The sequence below is a fragment of the Phycodurus eques genome, chromosome 17, assembly GCF_024500275.1.
Source record: "Phycodurus eques isolate BA_2022a chromosome 17, UOR_Pequ_1.1, whole genome shotgun sequence".
NCBI classification, from domain to species: Eukaryota; Metazoa; Chordata; class Actinopteri; order Syngnathiformes; family Syngnathidae; genus Phycodurus; species Phycodurus eques.
Genome location: NC_084541.1, coordinates 14,369,315 through 14,390,246, shown reverse-complemented (window position 1 = coordinate 14,390,246; position 20,932 = coordinate 14,369,315). Strand labels below are relative to the sequence as shown.

General features: G+C 44.5%; 2 protein-coding genes across 2 annotated transcripts; both read left to right on the top strand.

The window, feature by feature from the left end:
- kl (klotho) lies at positions 1-9,298 on the top strand. Its single transcript, XM_061702643.1, has 13 exons — positions 1-852; positions 1,831-2,261; positions 2,343-2,422; positions 2,501-2,663; positions 3,736-3,841; positions 4,249-4,395; positions 5,220-5,455; positions 5,889-6,084; positions 6,153-6,331; positions 7,070-7,177; positions 7,268-7,373; positions 8,361-8,487; positions 8,964-9,298. Exons 1-13 carry the CDS (start codon positions 1-3, stop codon positions 9,296-9,298), a joined length of 3,066 nt encoding a protein of 1,021 aa, XP_061558627.1.
- Positions 9,299-10,417: 1,119 nt separating this feature from the next.
- On the top strand, positions 10,418-16,117 carry rfc3 (replication factor C (activator 1) 3). Its single transcript, XM_061702478.1, has 9 exons — positions 10,418-10,589; positions 12,005-12,142; positions 12,329-12,396; positions 12,741-12,838; positions 12,911-13,092; positions 13,896-14,032; positions 14,198-14,296; positions 14,701-14,770; positions 15,432-16,117. The coding sequence occupies exons 1-9, from the start codon at positions 10,503-10,505 to the stop codon at positions 15,621-15,623; spliced, it is 1,071 nt and encodes a 356-aa protein (XP_061558462.1). The 5' UTR covers positions 10,418-10,502; the 3' UTR covers positions 15,624-16,117.
- Positions 16,118-20,932: the final 4,815 nt, after the last annotated feature.

Genomic DNA, 20,932 nt, shown 5'->3' with positions numbered 1-20,932 from the left:
ATGATTGACCGAGCGAGCGGGGCCCCTCCGCCCGGCCTCCTCCGCCCCCTCCCCCTCCCCACCCGGAGGGGCTCAAACGCCAAAGCGTCCACGGGCATGGCGCACCGCAACTCGGCCACGAGCGTCGCCGCCCGCCGCCTGGCGCTGCTGGCCGCCTGGCTCGCCGCCTACCCGGCGTGCGCCTCCGGCAAGCCGGGCGCTGGCCTGCGAACGTGGGGGCGCTTCAACAAGCTCCCCTACCCGGGCGACAAGGCCTTCCTGCACGGCACCTTCCCAGCGGGCTTCATGTGGGCGGTGGGCACGGCCGCCTACCAGGTGGAGGGCGCCTTCGACAAGGACGGTAAGGGCCCGTCCATCTGGGATACGTTCACCCGGGGCGGCAATCGCAAGGCGACGGGCGACGTGGGCAGCGACAGCTACCACAACGCGGCGGCCGACGTGCGCGCCATCCGGCAGCTGGGCGTCAGCCACTACCGCTTCTCGCTGTCGTGGCCGCGGATCTTCCCCAACGGCACCCGCGGGAGCCTCAACGAGGCGGGCGTGCGCTACTATCGCGGCCTGCTGGCCCGGCTCAAGGAGGCCCGGGTGGAGCCGGTGGTGACCCTGTACCACTGGGACCTGCCCGACGCGCTGCAGCGGCGCCTGGGCGGCTGGAGCAACCCGGACATGGTGGAGGTGTTCCGCGACTACGCCGACTTCTGCTTCCGGGCGTTCGGCGACGACGTCCGCTGGTGGATCACCATCGACAACCCGTTCGTCGTGGCACGGCACGGCTACGGCACCGGGGTGGTCGCCCCGGGTGTCAAGGGCGACCCTGACCTGCCCTTCAGGGTGGGACACGTGCTGCTCAAGGTCAGGGGTCATACTTAATTAATCATTTGGGATTATGATCAATCATTTTAGGCACGGTTCAATTTAGTATTTTAAAGAGACCCAATTGCTTATTTTTATTTATTTTTTGGGGGGGGGGGGGGGGGGTATTCATTATTCGCTGAAAAACTATTTGCTGTAGTTGTACTCTTTCTGATATGCCTAATTTGAAACTTTTACCATTTTTTAAAACCCTAACGCAGGCTTGAACCTCTACTTTAAGATCCTGACTTGAAACCTTAACTCAGCCTTGAAAACCTAAGCCAGGGTAGAAAACATCTCTTGAAACCCTAATCCAATCCTGTAACCCTATTTTTAAACTTGTTGAAACCCTAACTCGACCCTTAACCCACTTTCCAAACCAGAGTTCAAAACTTTGATTCGAGTTTGAAACCCTAATTTGAGACCCTATGCCAGGCTTTAAACCCTACTTTAAAACTCGTAGTCTTGAACCCTGCAGTAGAAATGTGGTTAACGTTTCTATTTCACGTTTGAAACCCTAACTCATACTTGAAACCCCAATTTGAAATCGTAACCCATGTTTGAAGCCCCTTAACCTGACTTTAAACCCTAATTTGAAACTGTCAATTGAACCATAAATCAATCTTGAAACCCTGATTTAAGCCATAACTCAGTGTTGAAACCATAATTTTAAACCCTAATTTTAAACCAGTATCCATCTTTGAAACCCTAACATGAAACATGAACCATTGCTTGAAACCCTATTTCGAAACCTGAACGCAGGCTTGTCCTAACCCTAACCCTGACTTGAAACCCTAAACCGTATTTGAATCCCTAACCCTGGCTTGAAAACTGTAACTTGAAACCATAAATCAATCTTAAAACCTTAATTTGTAACCTTAAAACTGGTTTAAAACCCCTCATGTAAAAACCCCAATATAACCCTCATTGAAACGAGGATGACCTAATCGTTTTGAAATTGTCGTGTTTGTGTTCGAGGCTCACGCGGCGGCGTGGCACGTGTACGACCGCGACTACCGGCCGCGCCAGGGCGGGCGCGTGTCCATGGCGCTGGCGTCCCACTGGGTCCGCCCGAGCCTCACGCGCGTGGAGAGCCTGCGCGAGTGCCAGTGCTCGTTGGAGCACGTGCTGGGCTGGTTCGCCGGGCCGCTGTTCGGGGACGGCGACTACCCGGCCTGCATGAAGGCCCGCCTGGGCGCCCGGCTGCCGGCGTTGGCGGGCGAGGAGCGGCGGCGGGTGAGGGGCACGGCCGACTTCTTCGCGTTGTCTCACGGCGCCGCCCTCAGCTTCCAGCTCATCAACGACAGCCTCAAGTTCGGCCAGCAGGAGGACTTGGACCTGCGCATGCTCCTCTACTGGGTCAGCGCCGAGTACGACCGGCCCGACATCTTTGTGGTGCAGAGCGGATGGTAACCGGACCGCCACACTTGTCGGGGGGGGTCGACACGTGTTCCGTGCATGTCGCGTGTATGTCGTTGTCATGTTTTCAGGTACGTGCTGGGCAGCACAAAGACTCAGGACCCGAAGCACATGTACTACCTGAAGCGGTTCATCGCGGAAGCTCTCAAATGTGAGTGACGGCGCACGGGGCCCGATGTACGTGCGGCACGCAGCTGATGGCGTATGTCGCGGCGGGTGGCGCGTGCAGCCATCGCGATGGACGGCGTGAAGGTGGTGGGCTACACGGCGTGGTCTCTGGTGGACGGCTTCGAGTGGCACCGCGAGTACGGCATCAGGCGAGGACTCTACTACGTCGACTTCAACGCGCCCGACATGAAGCGAGAGCCCAAGACCTCGGCCACCTTCTACAAGTGAGCGCGATGCGCTGAGTCGGCAAAGAGGAAGCCGTCGTCGTTTCCCTTTCGTCGGCACTACATCTCATTACGCGTTCACAAATCGTTCATGATTCACGTTTGTACTTTTGACTTTTGTGTATAACTTACTTACTTCACCTGCACGATACTCGCTTACTGTACAATTAATTCCCTCACCCGTCACTCTTTTACTTTCCTCTTTTTCCTTTAACTGTTACACATTACTTTATTTCCTACTTTACTCAAACTGACTTGAGCTATTACTCTGTTGCTTTACTCTTTCCCGTGAACTATTGCGATTAGCATAACTTGCTTACTTCACACTTGTTTTTATTTCATCCTCACTGTTTTTCTTTCCCTGTCAATCAATGACTTGAGCTATTACTCAATGACTCAACTCTTGCTTTATTATATTTACAATGCGTCTTTGACTTGAACTAACACTCTCTGACTTCAACGACATTAGTCTGACTTGACCATTACTCCCTAACGTCAACTATTAAACTATTACTTGAACTATTACTCCACTACTTTACAGTTCACTTTGACTATTCATCTGTTATATTAGGTATGAACTCTTTTCGTATAAGAAATACTCGATTACATTGCTCTTCCTATTTTTTCTTGGCGCTTGAGGATTTACTAGTATTCTGACTTTACCAACTAGTCTTTGACTTTAAACATGACTTGCTTACTTTACTTCTGGTCTCTTTCTTCCACACTTTGTCTTTTACTTTCACTATCACTCTCTTACTTGAGTCATTACTCTGACTTTACTCTTACTCTTTAACTTGACCTATTAATCTATGACTTGAACCTTGACCCTTATTACTTTACGCTGACTCTTTCGCTATTTGCTTTACGTGAACCGCTATTTGATTATACTTGTTTTGACTTCACTTTTATTTGGACTAGTACACTTTTGCCCAAATTCTTGGCTATTATTCTACTATTCAACTCTGACTGTATTGAACTATTCCGAAGTGCGTGTGTAGCGTTTATGTTAGCCGTGACGACATTTGTTGTGTCGTTGCGTTTGGCGCTGATGTTTGAGTGTCGTCGGCAACAGGAACGTGATCCAGAGGAACGGTTTTCCGGAGCTTCCGGAGAACCGTCCCGCTCAAGGAGTTTTCCCGTGTGACTTCGCTTGGGGGGTCTCGGCCAACTCCATCCAGGTCAGTGTTGGGGCTCAAAGGTTCATCGATCACCCCGCTTCCCCAATTCATGTTAGATATTAACTTTTGTTGGTTTTATTCGGCAAGATAGACAGCAAAATGTACAGTTTTTGTGACAAACAAAATAGTTTGATGACAGCTCTTTTTAACAAATTATTCAGTTTTTACAATAACATATACTTTTTTTTATTATGATATATAGTGGTTTTACCACAACGTGTGTCAATTACTCCCTTTTTTTGTTTTTTTTTTATACTTATCATGGCAGCGATCGCTCCCTAATTTTACCGCAAAACAGCCAATTTACAATTTAAGACAATTTACAGCTTTTTGCTTCAAAATGTAATGTTTTCTGACCAAATCTGGTGTTTACGCGCATGTGTGTTTCTGATGTGTTTGTGGGCGAGGTGGAGAGCTCTCCCAGTCAATTTGCGGACCCCAGCGTGTACGTGTGGAACACGGACAGCGGCGAGCTGACCCGACTGGACGGCCTGGTCGCGCCGCCTCCACGCCGCAACGCGCACTGTGCCGACTACGTCAGCATCGGACAGCAGGTGACGCGCAACAACGCCATGTGTCAATTTAGAAGAATCGGATATGAAAACTGACAATTTCTGGTATTACTAGAAAAATATAGTTTATGTGTATACGGCAAAATGTCGTATTTATGGCGAAATATATTTTATGACACAAGGTAGTGTTTCTGTGACAAGGTAGTCTTTATGGGCCAAAGTTTTATTGGCTAATGTTGTGTTTATGTGGTAAAATATAATGTTCTGTTTGTCTCTCAAACTAATGTTTTGCACGGCAATATTTGGTATTTTGTGACAAAATGGAGTGTTTAATGGTAAAATAGTGTTTTGCATACGGCAATGACATTTTTTTTTCTCCTCAGTTTTTGGCATTTTACCAAATAATAACTTTGGATTTGGATCATATTGGAGTTTTATATTGGATCACGTTGGATTGCACTTTTATCCATACCTGAGGTACTGTCATCATCTTCGGTTTCATAGGTTGGATCCCAGTCAAGGTTTCCTGGAAGTAACGAACCAAACTGCTATTAGAATTTTTCTTGTAGGGCAATAGTGGTCTAAGTCCGTCAAATCTATTGCTATTTAATGAGAGATGATAAATAAGAACATATACGAACCCTTTTTTTTGCCGGAGGGATTCCATCAAGGAAACGGCAGTTGGCCCAATGTCAAAATTGGAACTAATCCTTGGTTTCGACCGGAATTTTTCAGAAAAAAAAAAAGCCTTTTCCCTATTTATTTGGCGTTAGCCCACTGTAGTTCTCAGCGGCTCAATTGCGGCGACTACGACATGCATAAAAGTGTAATGTGACACTTACTGCGTTAAATATTTGTTCCGTCAGGTGGATGAAATCCAGGCAGTGGGCGTGAGCCACTTCCACTTCTCCCTCAACTGGTCGGCGCTGGTGCCGGCGGGCGACGTGGCGCGACCCAACGCCACCCTGCTGGGCTACTACCGCTGCTTCAGCCGCCAGCTGCTGCGCGCCAACGTCACGCCCGTGGTCACCCTGTGGCACCACACGCGCCAACACAGCAGCCTGCCGGCGCCCCTCGACAGTGCCAACAGGTGGCTCAACAGGTACCCGACTCCCATGATGCAACGGGCTTAAAAAGCTCAGTTGGGAGCGATCTGAAGGTCCTCCGGTTCGATCCCGGGGTTCAGCGCATGACTTCGGACAAGGATGGGTGATTTTATGACTCTTGTCGTATCTCCCAGTGGATTTGTTTGCGTGTGAGTGTTTGGGCGTGAGCTGTGGTCTACAGCAGCTCTTTCCAAGTGTTTTAATTCCTATGATAAAACTGTTTTTTGATCAAATCTAGTGTATTTTTGTGACAAAATGAAGTATCAGGTTTTATTGACAAACTACAGTGGTTTTCTATGAACATTTACATTTCCTTTGATGTGATATGAATTGTGAGAAAGTAAGTTTTTGTTTTTTCTTTAAATGTTCTTTGTCGTGCACAATAGTTTAATGAATACGATTAAATAATATGCGTTGTGTCGGGTTCAGGGAGACTCCGGACTTTTTCGCCGACTACGCGCGCCTGTGCTTCCGCGAGCTGGGCGAGCACGTGAAGATGTGGATCACGCTCAACGAGCCCAACGACGAGATGGTGAGCTACCAGGAAGCTCATCAGATGCTGCGAGCTCACGCGCTGGCCTGGCGCGCTTACGACCGAGACTTCAGGCCCGCTCAGGGCGGTCAGGTGAGCGACCCGTCCAGCCCCGTCCAGCGGTGAACACGTTCCGGCCTTCACACGCCCGTCGTTGTCAGGTTTCTCTGGCTCTGCACATGGACTGGGTGGAACCGGCCTTCTCGTTCAGCCGCGAGGACGTGGAACCGGCCAAGCGGGTTCTGGACTTCCGGGTCGGATGGTTCGCCGAGCCGATCTTCGGCAGCGGAGATTATCCTGTGGGAATGAGGAGCTGGCTGCGACAACTCAACTCACTTGAGTATATCTACAATGCAAATCAACCTACAGTGCTTACAGAAGGGTGTGCCCCCTAAAAAAAAAAAATTGGGTTCTCGGATTTTTAGAAAGTTCCGCCCCCGAAGTCACTTTCACTTAGCAATGTGAAATTTGGTAGACACGTCTACGATGAGTAGAACCAGAAAAAAAGTCTCAAGAAGCCATGCCTGAAAAGTCAGCCATGTTGGTTTCAAGCCACCATTTAAGGGTCAACAACTGAGTTCACGCCACAAGTAAGACAGCAAATGTCTTGGAAATTCAGCCCTTCAAGCCAGTTTCACTTGGCAGTGTGAAATTTGGTAGACATGTCTATCATGAGTAGACCCACAAAAAAGTCTCGAGATGCCATGCCTGAAAAGACCCAGGAAGTCAGCCATGTTGGTTTGAAACAGCCTTTTTTGAGTCAACAACTAAGTCAGAGCTTGAAATTTCAGCCCTCGAAGCCCATTTCACTTAGCAACGTGAAATTTGGTAGACATGTCAATCATGAATAGACCCACAAAAAAGTCAAAAGAAGCCGTGTCTGAAAAGACACAGGAAATCAACCATTTTGGTTTCAAGCAGCCATTCTGGGCTCATTTTGGACATTTCCAGGGGTCGTTTAAAGCTGAACTCCTTGAGATTTTGTAACCAAATTTGAACTTTGCACACTTGACAGATGAACAATGCTAAATTGCTTCGTGGAATTGAGTTTTGGTCATTGTGTTTGGTTGTGTCGCAGACTTCCGGTGTTCAACGAGAAGGACCGGCGGCTGGTCAAAGGCACGTACGACTTCTTCGCCATCAGCCACTTCAGCACCGAACTGGTGACGCACGCCAAGGAGGACTCGTAAGAGCGAAGCGAACAGGCGCCACCGCCGCCGGCATGTGGCGAGCATGTTGACGCGCGCCATGTGACGGGCGTGTGGTGCGTCCGCAGGTACACGTACACGCCCATGCTGGAGGTGCAGCACATGATCGACACCACGTGGATCATGTCGCCTCGGCCCGTGGTACCTTGGGGCCTGAGGAAGGCACTCAACTGGGTGAGGCGACGCTTTCGGACCCGCTCCCGCCTTAAAGCCGGCCCGCGGAGCATTTACGTTATCAGCACATTGAATCAGATGTTCATTCCCTAAAAATGGGTTGATTAAAATGGGCTTAAGAATGTTTACAGACAAAATGTAGCGTTTAGGTGCTCGAATATGAGGATTCATGGCAAAGTGTAGTTTTGTAAATGCGTAGTGAAAATATAGTGTTTGATGACAAAATGTAGTGGTGTGAGAGTAGAGTTCCAAGAGTAGTGTTCTTACAGCAAAATGTGTTTATGTGTCAAAATATAGGGTTACTGGACAAAATAGTGTTTTTAACAGCTAAGTATGGTGTTCTTGCAGCAAAAAGTAGTGCTTTGGCACAAAACATAGAGTCTATATGACAAAAAAGAGTTTTTATGGCAGAATGTAGTGTGTTATGAGAAACATTTCATGATTTCCTGGAAGATTATAGTGTTTTTAATTGCAAAATGTAGTGTTTATGTGACCAAATATGTTGTTTTTATGGCAAAATATAGTGTGTTATATAATGTTCTGGGGCAAAATAGTGTTTATGCGGTAAGATAGTGTTTCTATGGCCAAATGCAGTGTTTGTGTGGCAAAATAAGTTGTTTACGTGGTAAAATAGCGTGACATTTACAATATAAAGAATCTTGTAACATTTCTTGCGTTAAAAAAAATTCCCTTAAATTGGTTCATTAAAATGTATTATTTTTGCAATTCATGTCTCTCGTTTAATCATTGATTTATTGTCAATAAAATAAACAAAAGTTAACAATTCATTTCGAATAGTGCAATTTAAAAATGGGATGGAATTATTATTATTATTATGAAAAAGTCATCAACAAACGGGTCTATTTCAAACTCCACTGTGGCCCTTGTGCATAGACGTTTTCCCACCCTGGAATGTAGTGTGTAGGCAAGCAGCGCCCGCCGTCTAGTGGCGTTGGGAATCCGACTTCACGCTGAATGAAATTGCAGGTGAAGGAACACTACCCGCACGTGTCCGTCTACGTGATGGCCAACGGCGTGCAGGAGGACCCGGCCCGCTTCAAGGATAGCCTGAGGGTCTTCTACGTGTACAACTACATCAACGAGGCACTCAAAGGTGACGCCGGCGCCCGTGTAATGATTACAGTGTCCTGAGGTCGGCGGCCATCGGCGCAAACATAAACACGCGATGTCAACGTCACTGAACTCCGGTCGGCCGTGCTCAACCTCAGCATGTGACTCGCTAGTTTATCTTCATTTGTCCAGTACGCCAACACAAAATGGATTTTTTTTATGAGTTATTGTGTTGAAAATAGTCGTTGTGGAAAAGCTTTTTATGACCAAATAATATGTTTGGCCAAATTGTGTTTTGTAGCAGCAGGACTAGGTGTGTTTTTAGGCAAAATTGTATTTGTTTTTTGGACCGAATTTATAGACAACTATCGTGTCTTTGTGGTAAAATGCCGTGTTGAAGCAAAAACTATTCTTGTTTCTCATGTGTGCAGTGTGGCAGCTTTGGGTTTTTTTTGTGCTCAGGAAATGTGCTTTTGTCATGAATATTTGTCGTTTGATGTGAAATAATTTTGCCGGCAGCGTTCACCCTGGACGGCGTGAATCTGAAGGGCTACTTCGCCTACGCCCTGAGCGACCAGCGCGACCCGGGCTTCGGCCTGTACGGCCACGTGCACGAGGAGGCGGTGGTGAAGGCGTCGCTGGCCAACTATCGCAACATCATCCGCCACAACGGCTTCCCCGTGCCGGGGGCGCCCGCCCAGCGGTGCCCCCGCGCCGCCCGGCCCTGCCCAGGCTGTCGGGCTCTGGTCAAGCGACCCGTGGTGGGCTTCCTGACGCTGGTGGGCTCGGCCACGCTAATCACGTTAGGCCTGGTCGTCTACTACGCCGCCAGGAGACGCAAAGACGCTTACTGATGATTGACAACTCGCTTTTGCGCTGTTGGTGTTACTCTGATTCATGCGTATTTGCTTTTAGAACCTTCTAGCATAACTTGAATGTGTGTGTGTGTTTTTTTTTTCTGTAACTTATTACTTTGACCAACCCTTTATTGCAGTAATCTTCTTGTCGTGTCTTGCACTTTTCATTGTTGCGCTTCATTAAGCCCGTTTCCAGCGAGCACTACGCTTTGACAGCCTTTTACAGTTTCCATTGTCAAGTTACCCAACGTACCAAAGTAACTCCTCTGTAGCAGTTTTTGGTCCCTTACAGCTGCGCGGATGTCATTGTGAAACACCTCCAGTTACATGCATTAGACCTGAAAAATACTGCAGGGTATTGAAACCGATAACCCATTTGTAGCACTTAACAATATCCCCCAGAAATTGTAATCTTGCAATAAAAGTTTTATTGTTTTCACCCTAAAATTTTTAATATTACATGGATAAGGAGATCTTTTTTTTGGAGATTGTGTTCTTTGAAAATACTTTTTTTTTTTTTTTTTTTTTTTAAATAAAGGCATTCGTTTCAAGCATACCATACTTGATTGAAAAACAAGTTCAAGCAGCATACATAACACATAAAATATGACATTATGCACAGTATCAACATTTAATCCAGCTATTCTCGTAGTAGTACACTTACGTACCACAATTTGAGAATCTTGTTGAAGAACGATATTCAGTCAAATGTAAAAATGACAGCTGGTTGTTTTCTGTCAGTGTTGGTACTGGAAATTATTTGTTATTTTATGTGGCAGTTATTTAACAAATGATTTCTCTTTCCTTATCCATCGTCCAGGTTTTTGTTTTTGCTTTTTGTTTCGGGGGATTCTTGCCTTGGACCTCCAGGGGGTCTACAAACGCCCCTGCCAGCTCCAAAACCTGAATTCACTGCATTTGGGGGAAAGGTTTTAATGAATTCAATTACGAAGAAAAAACTTTTAAAAACAATAATTTAATGTGTGGTGCAATACAAATAACACATCTTATTTTTGTTTTAAAGCATAATGGTAATTTGAAAACAAATTTGTGGAATTTATAATGTTTCAAATTTCACCCTTTTGACTTTCCGTAGCTCAAGCGGAAGTAGCGAGTCGAACATCAACAAAGCGTACCGCGGGAAGATTTTTTCAGTTGCCTGTCGAAGAAGCAGCGGAGTTGCCAAAGTAGTCCCACGAAAATGAGTTTGTGGGTGGACAAATACCGACCCACGTCGCTCGGCAAACTCGACTACCACAAAGAACAAGCGTCCCAGCTCAAGAGCCTGGTGAGAGGGACGAAAAGAGCGGCGCAAGTTCGGCTTTAGCGTCGTTTTTTTTTTTTTTTTTTTTTAAACTACTTTAGCTTAGCTGCTAAGCTAAATGCGCACACTAGGCCTCTCACTGTGATTTTAGAACGTGTTGTTGTCGTTTAACAGCGCTTCCATTTTGGTTTTTAATCATAACACTCTCCTAACAAAATGGAGCCGCGACTTCGGTCGCAAATTACCCTTTCTACTGAGTTGTGCGTCACTTCATGCTACGCAGTGTGTCGTGTGTGATAAATGACACAATAATAACGTGATATTGCGTTTCAGGCATGAGTGGTTTATTTAATTTAACTAACCTGACAGGTGTATGTGTTGTCCTATCATGGAAAGCCAAACCTGATGTTGTGATGCTCTCTCTCCACTAGTGGGCGCGCTTGGTTGACCGCTTCAACTAGGGTTTCCTTCTTCACCTATTCGCAGATTTTTGTGGGGTTTTTATGACTATCCTCGGTTATTAGCTGAAAAACTCACATGAATAGTAGAAACGTAGTGCTTTGGCGCCGAGAAAGTGAGATGAAGTGAGGTGAGGACCTATTATAAGAAAGCCAAAATCTAATAAAGTAGTTATTTGCTTAAAACTTTGGGGGGAGTCAGTTGCGTATGTTTTTGCTTTTTGCAGCAGGACTCAGTCCCTATCCCCTCCGAATAGAGGGATTTTGCTGTATTACTTCGTGTTACAGTGACTGGTGACTTCAAAAATATGCACAATTTGGGGGCGGCCAAAAATCTGATTCACAATATTGTTTTCTTCTTCACGTATAGAAAAAGCAAACGACAATTACATTATTCAAGACAAGTTTTGCTTTGTGTTTTTTCCTGCCTGCGGGATTTGCTTTATTTTTCCTGATAACAAACAAGCATGTTTTTTTCCAAGCAAGGCTTTTCCCCCAAGCACTAATTTGTATCAACTTCCTCTGAAATAATCGAAATAAATAGAATTTTTCTGGAGAGAGAATGTGAAAATAAGATTTTCCTCTTGGAGGAAAAAGTACCATATATGTAAACAATCCTTAATGAATGTAAAGTATAAACGTTCAACAATTTAACAGCTGCATACTTCAAAATGGTTTCCCTTTTCCGTATGTCGGTTGCCCCACGCTCTTTTCTTGTGTAGGGTCGTACAGCTGAGTCAAGGTGACCTCGGCAAAATATTAGCATCTTGGAAGCACATATCAATATGTGGATAAATTACTGCTTTTGCGATGTATAAATCCTGAGAAATAAATTCGGATTCATTGATGAAATTGATTGGCCAGCCCTAGGTGAAATTAAAGTGTATTCCACATGAATCTAATAAATACAAAAATGTTGCCTGTTCAGTGGTGTTGTGCTTGACTGTTATTATTCAACACAAATTGTGTGTCTGCATTGAGGTTCAATATGGCGACTTCCCCCATTTGCTGGTCTACGGTCCGTCAGGCGCGGGCAAGAAGACTCGCATCATGTGTCTGCTGAGGGAACTCTACGGTGCCGGCGTGGAGAAGCTTCGCATCGAGCACCAGACCATTGTGGTGAGAAGGGAGTTGCACTCAATCAATTGTGTGTGTGTGTGTGTGTGTGTGTGTGTGTGTGTGTGTGTGTGTGTGTGTGTGTATATATATAATTTTTTTCTTCTTCAAATCCTTAATGGGTTAATCTCGTATGTCCAAGATGAAAACAAAAGCGAGCTCACCTTTGCACATTGTTGTTGTTTGTAGGCTCCCTCCAAGAAGAAGATTGAGATCAACACTATAGCCAGCAACTACCACCTGGAGGTCAACCCCAGGTAATGTCTTACCTTTACAGTATCTCACAAAATTGAAAGCATCCCACACTTTTTTCTAAGTATTTGATTAGATATTTTCTTGGGACAACACTGAAGAAAGTCATCAAATTCACAAAACACCACTGTTAATATCTAAACCACTGCCAACAAAAGTGAGTACACCTCAAAGGGACAAAACAAAAACAAATTGGGCCTGATTGGTCATTTTTCTTTGTGGCTCCCGGTGTTTTCTGTGGGAAACCCATCCAAATGGCTGGAATGTTTTTGGTTGCCAACCCCTACGCCTTAAATAAAAAAAAATATATTCCCAACACTCTGAAACTGACACATTCACCGTCGCTCAGTGATGCAGGCAACCAGGACCGTGTGGTTATTCAGGAGCTGATCAAGACCATGGCTCAGTCTCAGCAGATCCAGTCCAGCACGCAGAGAGAGTTCAAAGGTGAGCCCGCGCCCGTCACTCGACTCCAGAAGCGTGTCTGACGTGGCCTTCTGCCGCTCGTTTGCTTGCCAGTGGTGCTGCTCACCGAGGTTGACCGGCTGACCAAGGACGCCCAGCACGCTTTGCGGCGCACCATGGAGAAATACATGGCCACCTGCCGCCTGGTTCTTTGCACCAACTCCACCTCCAAGGTCATCGGGCCCATACGCAGCCGCTGCCTGGCCGTCCGCGTTCCCCTTCCCAGCACAGAGGAGGTAACAACGTATGCTCTTTGATTAGCTTAGGGGCCCTGACTGGTGGGTCACTGCAACACAGTCTTTGGGCACCGTGCCGCAAGATGGCGCCAAAGCCCTGTCTCATAGAAAAGTAAACTGTCGTCTAAACATTTTTTTGCTGATTTCTTTCAGACGTTGTAAATCTGAAAATAGGCAAATCCGCGAGTAGCGAAACTTCAATAGGCCAGGGCAACACTGTACTACTTTCCTATTAGGTGTTTTTGACTCTGACTATTTTTTTAAATACATACACTGCCGCTCAAAAATTTGGTGTACCCGTCCAAGACAATTTCATGTTTTCATGTTTTGTATATACGTCCACGACTATTCAAAATTATGTGGGTTACTTAAGAAATGTCCTTATTTTTGAAAGAAAAGCTTTTTTTTTTTTTATTATTATTTTTAACCACATTTGCACTGCCTAGACTTTATTTCTGATGTTTTCTATATTGGAATAAATAGTATTTTTCTTAAAGAAATAAGGACATTCCTTAGTGACCTCAAACTTTTGAACGGATTTATATTTCACAAGCGACTCTTTATCGTTAGTTGGTCAGTTAGTGTGTTACTTACGTTGCCGATCAACTGATAGCTTCCACCACTGCCAATAGCGATACGGACCTTTCTCTGCATCGTCTGAACAAGTTTACCACCACAATCCCACAGCCTTGCCTGCCTGTTAGAGATCCAATTGAATCTCATGAAAATATTTTGAATGGTGAATGGCAAATAGGCAGGAGTTGGCCGGGATCGCCAACGTGTTTTTCCCCTTTGTACCTCAGGTGTGTCACGTCCTCACGTCCGTGTGTAAGAAAGAGGGTCTCCTCCTGCCGCCCGAGCTGGCCAAGCGGATCAGCGACAAGTCGGGGCGCAACCTCCGCAAGGCCCTGCTGATGTGCGAGGCCTGCAGGGTCCAGCAGTGAGTTGCACAAACCGTTTCCTGTCGTTTACAGCTCTGTAACTTCTACTTGATGCGTCTTGTCTGTCTTACTTGTCTTTACTTTTTTGGTGACTTGTCTATTAATTGTTATGCCTCTTACATGCCTGTTACTTGTTGCTCAGTGACATCACACTCTTCCTACAGGTACCCCTTCTCGCCGGACCAGGACGTCACAGAAACCGACTGGGAGTTGTTCCTCCGAGAAACGGCCAACGCCATCGTCACTCAGCAGACCCCGCAGAGGTAGGAGGGGCTACAGGTGGCGGACATTTTGTTCAGCTGTGCAAAATCCTGCCCCTGACAGTCTTGACTATATGAATTAGTTGGCTATCTTTAGGTACACTATCACACCATACCAAAAAGTGATATGGTACAGATCAGTTATTTTGGTACCTTTCTCAAATTTGAACAATCTACTGCCGCCGCGACCCGACCTCGGATAAGCGGTAGAAAATTGATGGATGGATGGATGGATGGACAACACATCTTTTCTGTATTGAAATACTGCTCACAACTGTACCGGTGTGTGAACTTGCAGGACTTGAAAATATATTTGGTCACTTGGGGGCAGCAGAAACACTTAACTCTGCTGTCAGTCATTTAGTCCACAATCCAAAGTTCAAGAAGGCTGATTTTGTTTGAACCAGACTGTTGGAGGTGAGAGGTCGTCTGTACGAGCTGCTGACTCACTGCATCCCTGCTGACGTCATCATGAAGGTAGGTACCACACACATTTATAGTGTGAACCCTTTGGAATTACCTGGATTGCTGCATTCTCTGTCTGAAGATGGTGGCATGGATTGCCCTTGAGTGACAGAAGCATAAAACTTTAGGGGGTGCACACACTTTTTCCACTCAGCTCAGTAACACTTGAATGCTGTGTTCAGCAAAATATTGAAACTTTGTTAGTGTGCTGTTACCTTAAGAAAACTTGTTTTTCTATTCTTGTCTATTCTTTTAATCACACCACATTTTATGACCTAGTCCATGGAATTCCAAAGGGTTTTCTTGCGACTGTACAGTGTTTCCCTACCTATTGGTGCTTGTTTTTTCTCTTTTCTTTTCAAAAAAAGCTAAAATGAATTTGAAATGCTCTGTACCTTGTTAATGTGATGGGGAAAAAAAGTCCTTCTCTTTCAAAAATAAGGACATGTCCAAGTAAAGCCCAAACCACTTATTTTGGAGGGTAATGTAGGATGACTTTGTTATTCAGGTGTTTTGGGATCAGAGTTTGTGGTACATTTACAGTTTTTACACTATTAATAAAAGCCACTATGAAGCTTTTGATGGGGAGTCAATTATTTATTTGCAGTATTATTCGCAGGGGATTACTGTACACACATGCGCGTCTAAATGTGCGCTTCCTGGTCCTTGTCAGGGTTTGGTGAGGGAGCTTCTGAACAACTGCGACGGGCACCTGAAGCCCGAGGTGGCGCACATGGCGGCGTACTACGAGCACCGGCTGCAGCTGGGCAACAAAGCCATCTACCACCTGGAGGCCTTCATCGCCAAGTTCATGGCCGTCTACAAGAAGTTCATGGAAGACGGCCTGGACGCCATGATGTTCTGATGGCGGATTCTCTCGCGCACGCTCACATTAAAAGTACTTTTTTATATTAACATTGTTAGGACATTTACTTAACTTTACACAAATACACAGCACAGAATAACAATTGCTTATGCTCATTGGCTATGCTAATCATGTTTCCACTGAGTGTCCTGTAATAGTTTACAGTGTTTGGAAGTTTACATCCGTATGTGGTGTTTGTGTGAGATCCAAAAATGCAATGGAGTGTTACCGTACCAAAAAGTGGGAGAGACTTGCTAGTTTGGGACCCTTTGGTTCTGTTTTCATGTAACTGGAGGTGAGGGACCTTGATCATTAATACAAGTTAATATAAATGGAGAAGGACACCATAAAGTTGTCAGTTATTTTGGTACCCTTCACTACTTTTTTTTCAGTATGTAACTGGAAGTCATTGCTATTGGCATCACTTCATAAGGTTACAACTTTTTTCCTTAAAAAACTTTTCTTGGAGAAAATATCCATCCATCCATTTTCTGAGCCGCTTCTCCTCACTAGGGTCGCGGGCGTGCTGGAGCCCATCCCAGCTGTCATCGGGCAGGAGGCGGGGTACACCCTGAACTGGTTGCCAGCCAATCGCAGGGCACATACAAACCCACACAGGCACGGGGAGAACATGCAAACTCCACACAGTCGGGGCCGGGGATTGAACCCGGGTCCTCAGAACTGTGAGGCTGACGCTCTAACCAGTCGGCCGCCGGAGAAAATATCTTGGGGGGGAAAAAAAATTGTTTTTGGGGGGGGGGGTTACTTTATTCTTAAATTTGAGAAAATCTTTTAAAAAATGCCCTTGGGGGGGTAATTCCTGAAAAATGTATTTTTAAAGAAAAACTATTATTGGGGGAAAATAATGATTTTCTTGGGGGAGGGGTAAACATGAAAAGAATAATTTATTCTTGAAAATATTTTCCTTGGAAAACTGACGAAAATACCATTTTACCCCTGAAAAAAAATTTAAATGAAGTACCGTTCATTTGTATTTAACTGTTATTTAAGTACAATATATTTGTTTTCAAACATTTAGGTACAGGTATTATTTTGGTCCATTTTTTCCCCAAGAAGCACAGTTTATATGTTCAAACTGTGCATAATGTTACAGTGGCCTTGTATCAAATGTACTTATAAACCTAACCTGTGGGCCGACGACATGACTGTGTATGTTGGTCCATATAGTGGTACGTGGACAGTATGATTTAATACTGAGTGTACAAATTGCCCTGAAGTATGGTAGAGCAAGAATCCTATTCATTTTTTAAACTGTCAATGCCAGAAGCCTATTAATTTTGAATGCTGTCCAACACGAGGCAACGGTAGCAGAAATCAAAGTTTGTGTTGCGCTTGTCCGTTCACTTCAGATTTCACTAAAAGTTGACACTCTGGCGAACCTTGTTAATATTTCAACATTATCATCATGTTGCAAGTGAAAGCCATGCACACACACCCCCCCACCAAACCTGAGGATAAAAATAGCCCCCGCAGTAGCCATATGCAACGTGTGTAGCACACAGGAAATATCTGTACTGTTGGCCAATGTGACGACTTTGGGAAATGAGGAGGGAAGAGAAGAGACTTGTGTTTATATTACGGGTGTGTTTATCCACAAAGGGGGTCTATGTGACGCTATCAGCCTCTGGGAGTCCCCGATTGGCCCAAACATAGCAGTGTTAATTTCCTGAACAATCGCCTCACAGTGCGCCACCATTGGGTGGAGCACCCCAAAACTAATAGCGCTTCTTTGCATTGGACCAGCGGCACGGTGGCCGACTGGTTAGAGCGTCAGCCTCACAGTTCTGAGGACCCGGGTTCAATCCCCGGCCCCGCCTGTGTGGAGTTCGCATGTTCTCCCCGTGCCTGTGTGGGTTTTCTCCGGGCACTCCGGTTTCCTCCCACATACCAAAAACATGCATTAATTGAAGACTCTAATTTGCTCGTAGGTGTGACTGTGAGTGCGAATGGTTGTTTGTTTGTATGTGCCCTGCGATTGGCTGGCAACCAGTTCAGGGTGTACCCCGGCTTCTGCCCGATGACAGCTGGGATAGGCTCCAGTACGCCCGCGACCCTACTGAGGAGAAGCGGCACAGAAAATGGATGGATGGATGCATTGGACCAATGCCTTTTAACATGGATCCCATGTGTTTCAGAATTAATGTAATAAAAATCATAATGACTTTAGAACATCCTAATAGCTCTCCGGTCTTAAACAATTCTCATAATTTGCTGAGTTAGAATTTGTTCTATTATTATTTGTTATTAAAATAATTTGTAATGCATTTTGTCAACATATTTGTAACTTTAAAATAATTGCAATTCATATTTTTGTCAGTTAATGTTTTATCATTTTGACAAATGATATAGTTTGCAATATTATTATTTCCCTCACATAAAATACATATATTTTTATTTCACTCCAGAGTCATCGATGTCAGTAATTTGTTTAAAAAAATATATTTTTATTATTAAAAAAATATAGTAAACTATTCATTGTAGTTATTTTCCCTGAGAGTATGAATTAAAATATACTTTAAAAAGTTCCATCCTCGATAAAAACTAAGGACAAAAATATTTTATTATTATTAGATAAAGTTATTTAATATCATCTATGATTAAAAAAGTGTAATTTAATATTATTGAAGTATAAATAAGTGAGACATTTTCCATTAATAAATAAATGCTATACAATGTAGTTGTAAATATTTTTTTAATTAAAAAACTCAAGTTAAATAAAAATATAAATCCACCTCACATACTTAGACAATTTTTTACCTAAAGTATATTTTAAAAAGTTAAAAAAAATACAAAATATGTTATCTTAATAAAATAATTCAATAAAATGTATTATTAAAATCTTATTATCATTGAAGTATACATGTTTAAAAAAAATGAAATATTTTCTATTAAATAAATCCTATTGAATTAGTAAACTTGTGTTATTGAATCAATATAATGCATATAAATAATGGACAATATGAATTCCCCTCACATGGTTAAAGTATTTAAAGAAATAGCCACTAAGGAATCTCCATTCTAAATTAATTTAATAAATTATTTTTTTTAAAAAATTTCATCAATAAACTGCATTTTATATATTAAGACCCTTGTACCCAATCATACAGGTGAAGAAAGTGATGTGTGGAAAAGACAATGGAGGAAATGTGGACTGAATTTCAGTGTTTTTGTGTGTGTGTGTGTGTGTGGGGTGAGGTGTAATTTCAGCAGGGGGCACTATGGTCAGGCGGTTAATCAAGTAAAAATAATGGTTAGCACGTTTCCCACGTTATTTAAATGAACTTGTCTGGCATCCATGCGGAGGCTAAAAACCACCGCGCGCTGCCGAAAAATGTGTCCTTTTTAAAGGCTTTATTCCACATTTTGCTGATCTCATCAATGTGCTAACCTCAACTAGCTCTAGAATCAACCGCGCACCACATCCGGAAGTCCCATAAAATCCAATTAATTGTGTTGAGCTCAGCGCCAGTGTCTGGCGGGCGGGGGAGGTGCATGGGTTTCACATTCTACCTCAAGTTAGTTGTCAACATGGGTGAGAACCCCATTGATTTTGAATGTTATCTGACATAAAATGGCCCCAGAAGTTTGCCATTTTATTTGGAAGCTGCTAAGAACCTGAGCAAATTCAGACCCCAAAGCCAGTTTCACTTATGCCTGGATCAGACTACAAGACAAATTTGGTCTTTCATGATTGCACTATGTCAGACTACTGCCATAAAATCTTGCCGTATCTCGGTCAGACAGTGGCGACACCACACGTTTTCCGATACCACCGTATCCCATCTTTTACGATCACTGGGCTTTATCTTGCCAAATCAAATACTGTCGAGGAGGCGTGACCAGAAAATGTGTCACCTTTAACCACAACCCGATACAACTGTTACCGTGGCGACAACACGTTTTCAAACAATGGATCGCCGTGGCAATGTTGGGACAAAAGAAAAAGAAGGGGGGACGGGGACGTGCGGTGTCACTGGGCGCTCAAGGAGAGGACGTTTTGGGCTGTTCATTCAACGATTGCTCGCGTTATGTTCACATACTTTTAATACGAGGCAGGCAACAAAACGATATGTAGCGACAAAATATATAGCCTAGCAAGCTAGTGCTAGCACTAACGTTGATACGTAAACATGCATTCTGTTAAATTATGCGGCAAAGCTTTGTGAAACATTGGTTCGTGTGCGTGAATAAATGTTGACAACGGCGACCAAGTCTGTTGACAACGGCAAGCACGGGAGGCGATGAGCCGGTCACAATATGGAATCTTATTGGTCGACGTCAAGGTGCGCTGTCGGGGAATTGTTATTGATATGTCACACTACACGGAAGATGATGATAAAAAAAAAATAAACATGCCAGACTTTTCATTGTGGCGTCGTAGGGCTATCGCAGGGCCAAATCGTTGGTTGTGGATTATGTCACACTACAAAAAATTTCGTTGTTCCCGGCAAAATTTGTTCGTCGCGATCTGGGAAACTGCCCGCGATAGCATTCATTCATTCATTCATTCATTCATTCATCTTGCATTCCGCTTACCCTCACTAGGGTCGGGGGTGTTCTGGAGCCTATACCAGCTATCTTCGGGCGAAAAGCGGGGTACACCCTGAATTGGTCGCCAGCCAATCGCAGGGCACATTGAAACAAACAACCATTCCCACTCACATTCACACCTACGGGCAATTTAGAGTATTCAATTAATGCATGTTTTTGGGACCGGAGTGCCCGGAGAAAACCCACGCAGGCATGGGGCTGGGATTTGAACCCCGGTCCCTGCTTTAGGATAAAAGTGGATTTCTGGGAATGTCTCTCACAGGATTCCCAGCCCGTCAGTCTGTCAGGCCTCAACAACCACCCAGAAGCCATGATAGACTGTTTCTGCTACACACGCGCACACACAATTACACTAACTCTGAACTGCCCGGCAAGCCTCTGGGGCCTTTCCACTATGCACTATCACTGAGAGTAGCGTGACCCGTGTGTGCGTGCACGCTCACACACACACCGACAAGATTAGAAATACTAGCGATGAGCCGTACACCTTCTTATCCATCAGGATACAAGGCTACATGGCTATTGGACTGTCAAGCTACAAGGCTACAAAGCTATCAGACTAGACGGCTTCAAGGCTACCAACCAGCAAAGCTAAGCTACAAAGCTACAGGGATAAATGGCTATAAAATTGCATGGCTATTAGGACGATAAAGGTACAAGGCTTACAAGCTACACAGCTTCAAGGTTACCAAATTGCAAAACTGCAACGTGGTTACATGACGACCAGGCAACAACAG

Excerpts from the sequence above, each read along its gene's own strand:
- kl (XM_061702643.1), top strand. The coding sequence starts at position 1 with ATGATTGACCGAGCGAGCGGGGCCCCTCCGCCCGGCCTCCTCCGCCCC. Across the intron at positions 2,423-2,500 it reads CATCGCGGAAGCTCTCAAAT|CCATCGCGATGGACGGCGTG; the intron begins GTGAGTGACGGC and ends TGGCGCGTGCAG. Across the intron at positions 6,332-7,069 it reads CGACAACTCAACTCACTTGA|ACTTCCGGTGTTCAACGAGA; the intron begins GTATATCTACAA and ends GTTGTGTCGCAG.
- rfc3 (XM_061702478.1), top strand. The coding sequence starts at position 10,503 with ATGAGTTTGTGGGTGGACAAATACCGACCCACGTCGCTCGGCAAACTC. Across the intron at positions 10,590-12,004 it reads CGTCCCAGCTCAAGAGCCTG|GTTCAATATGGCGACTTCCC; the intron begins GTGAGAGGGACG and ends GTCTGCATTGAG. Across the intron at positions 14,771-15,431 it reads CTGCTGACGTCATCATGAAG|GGTTTGGTGAGGGAGCTTCT; the intron begins GTAGGTACCACA and ends GGTCCTTGTCAG.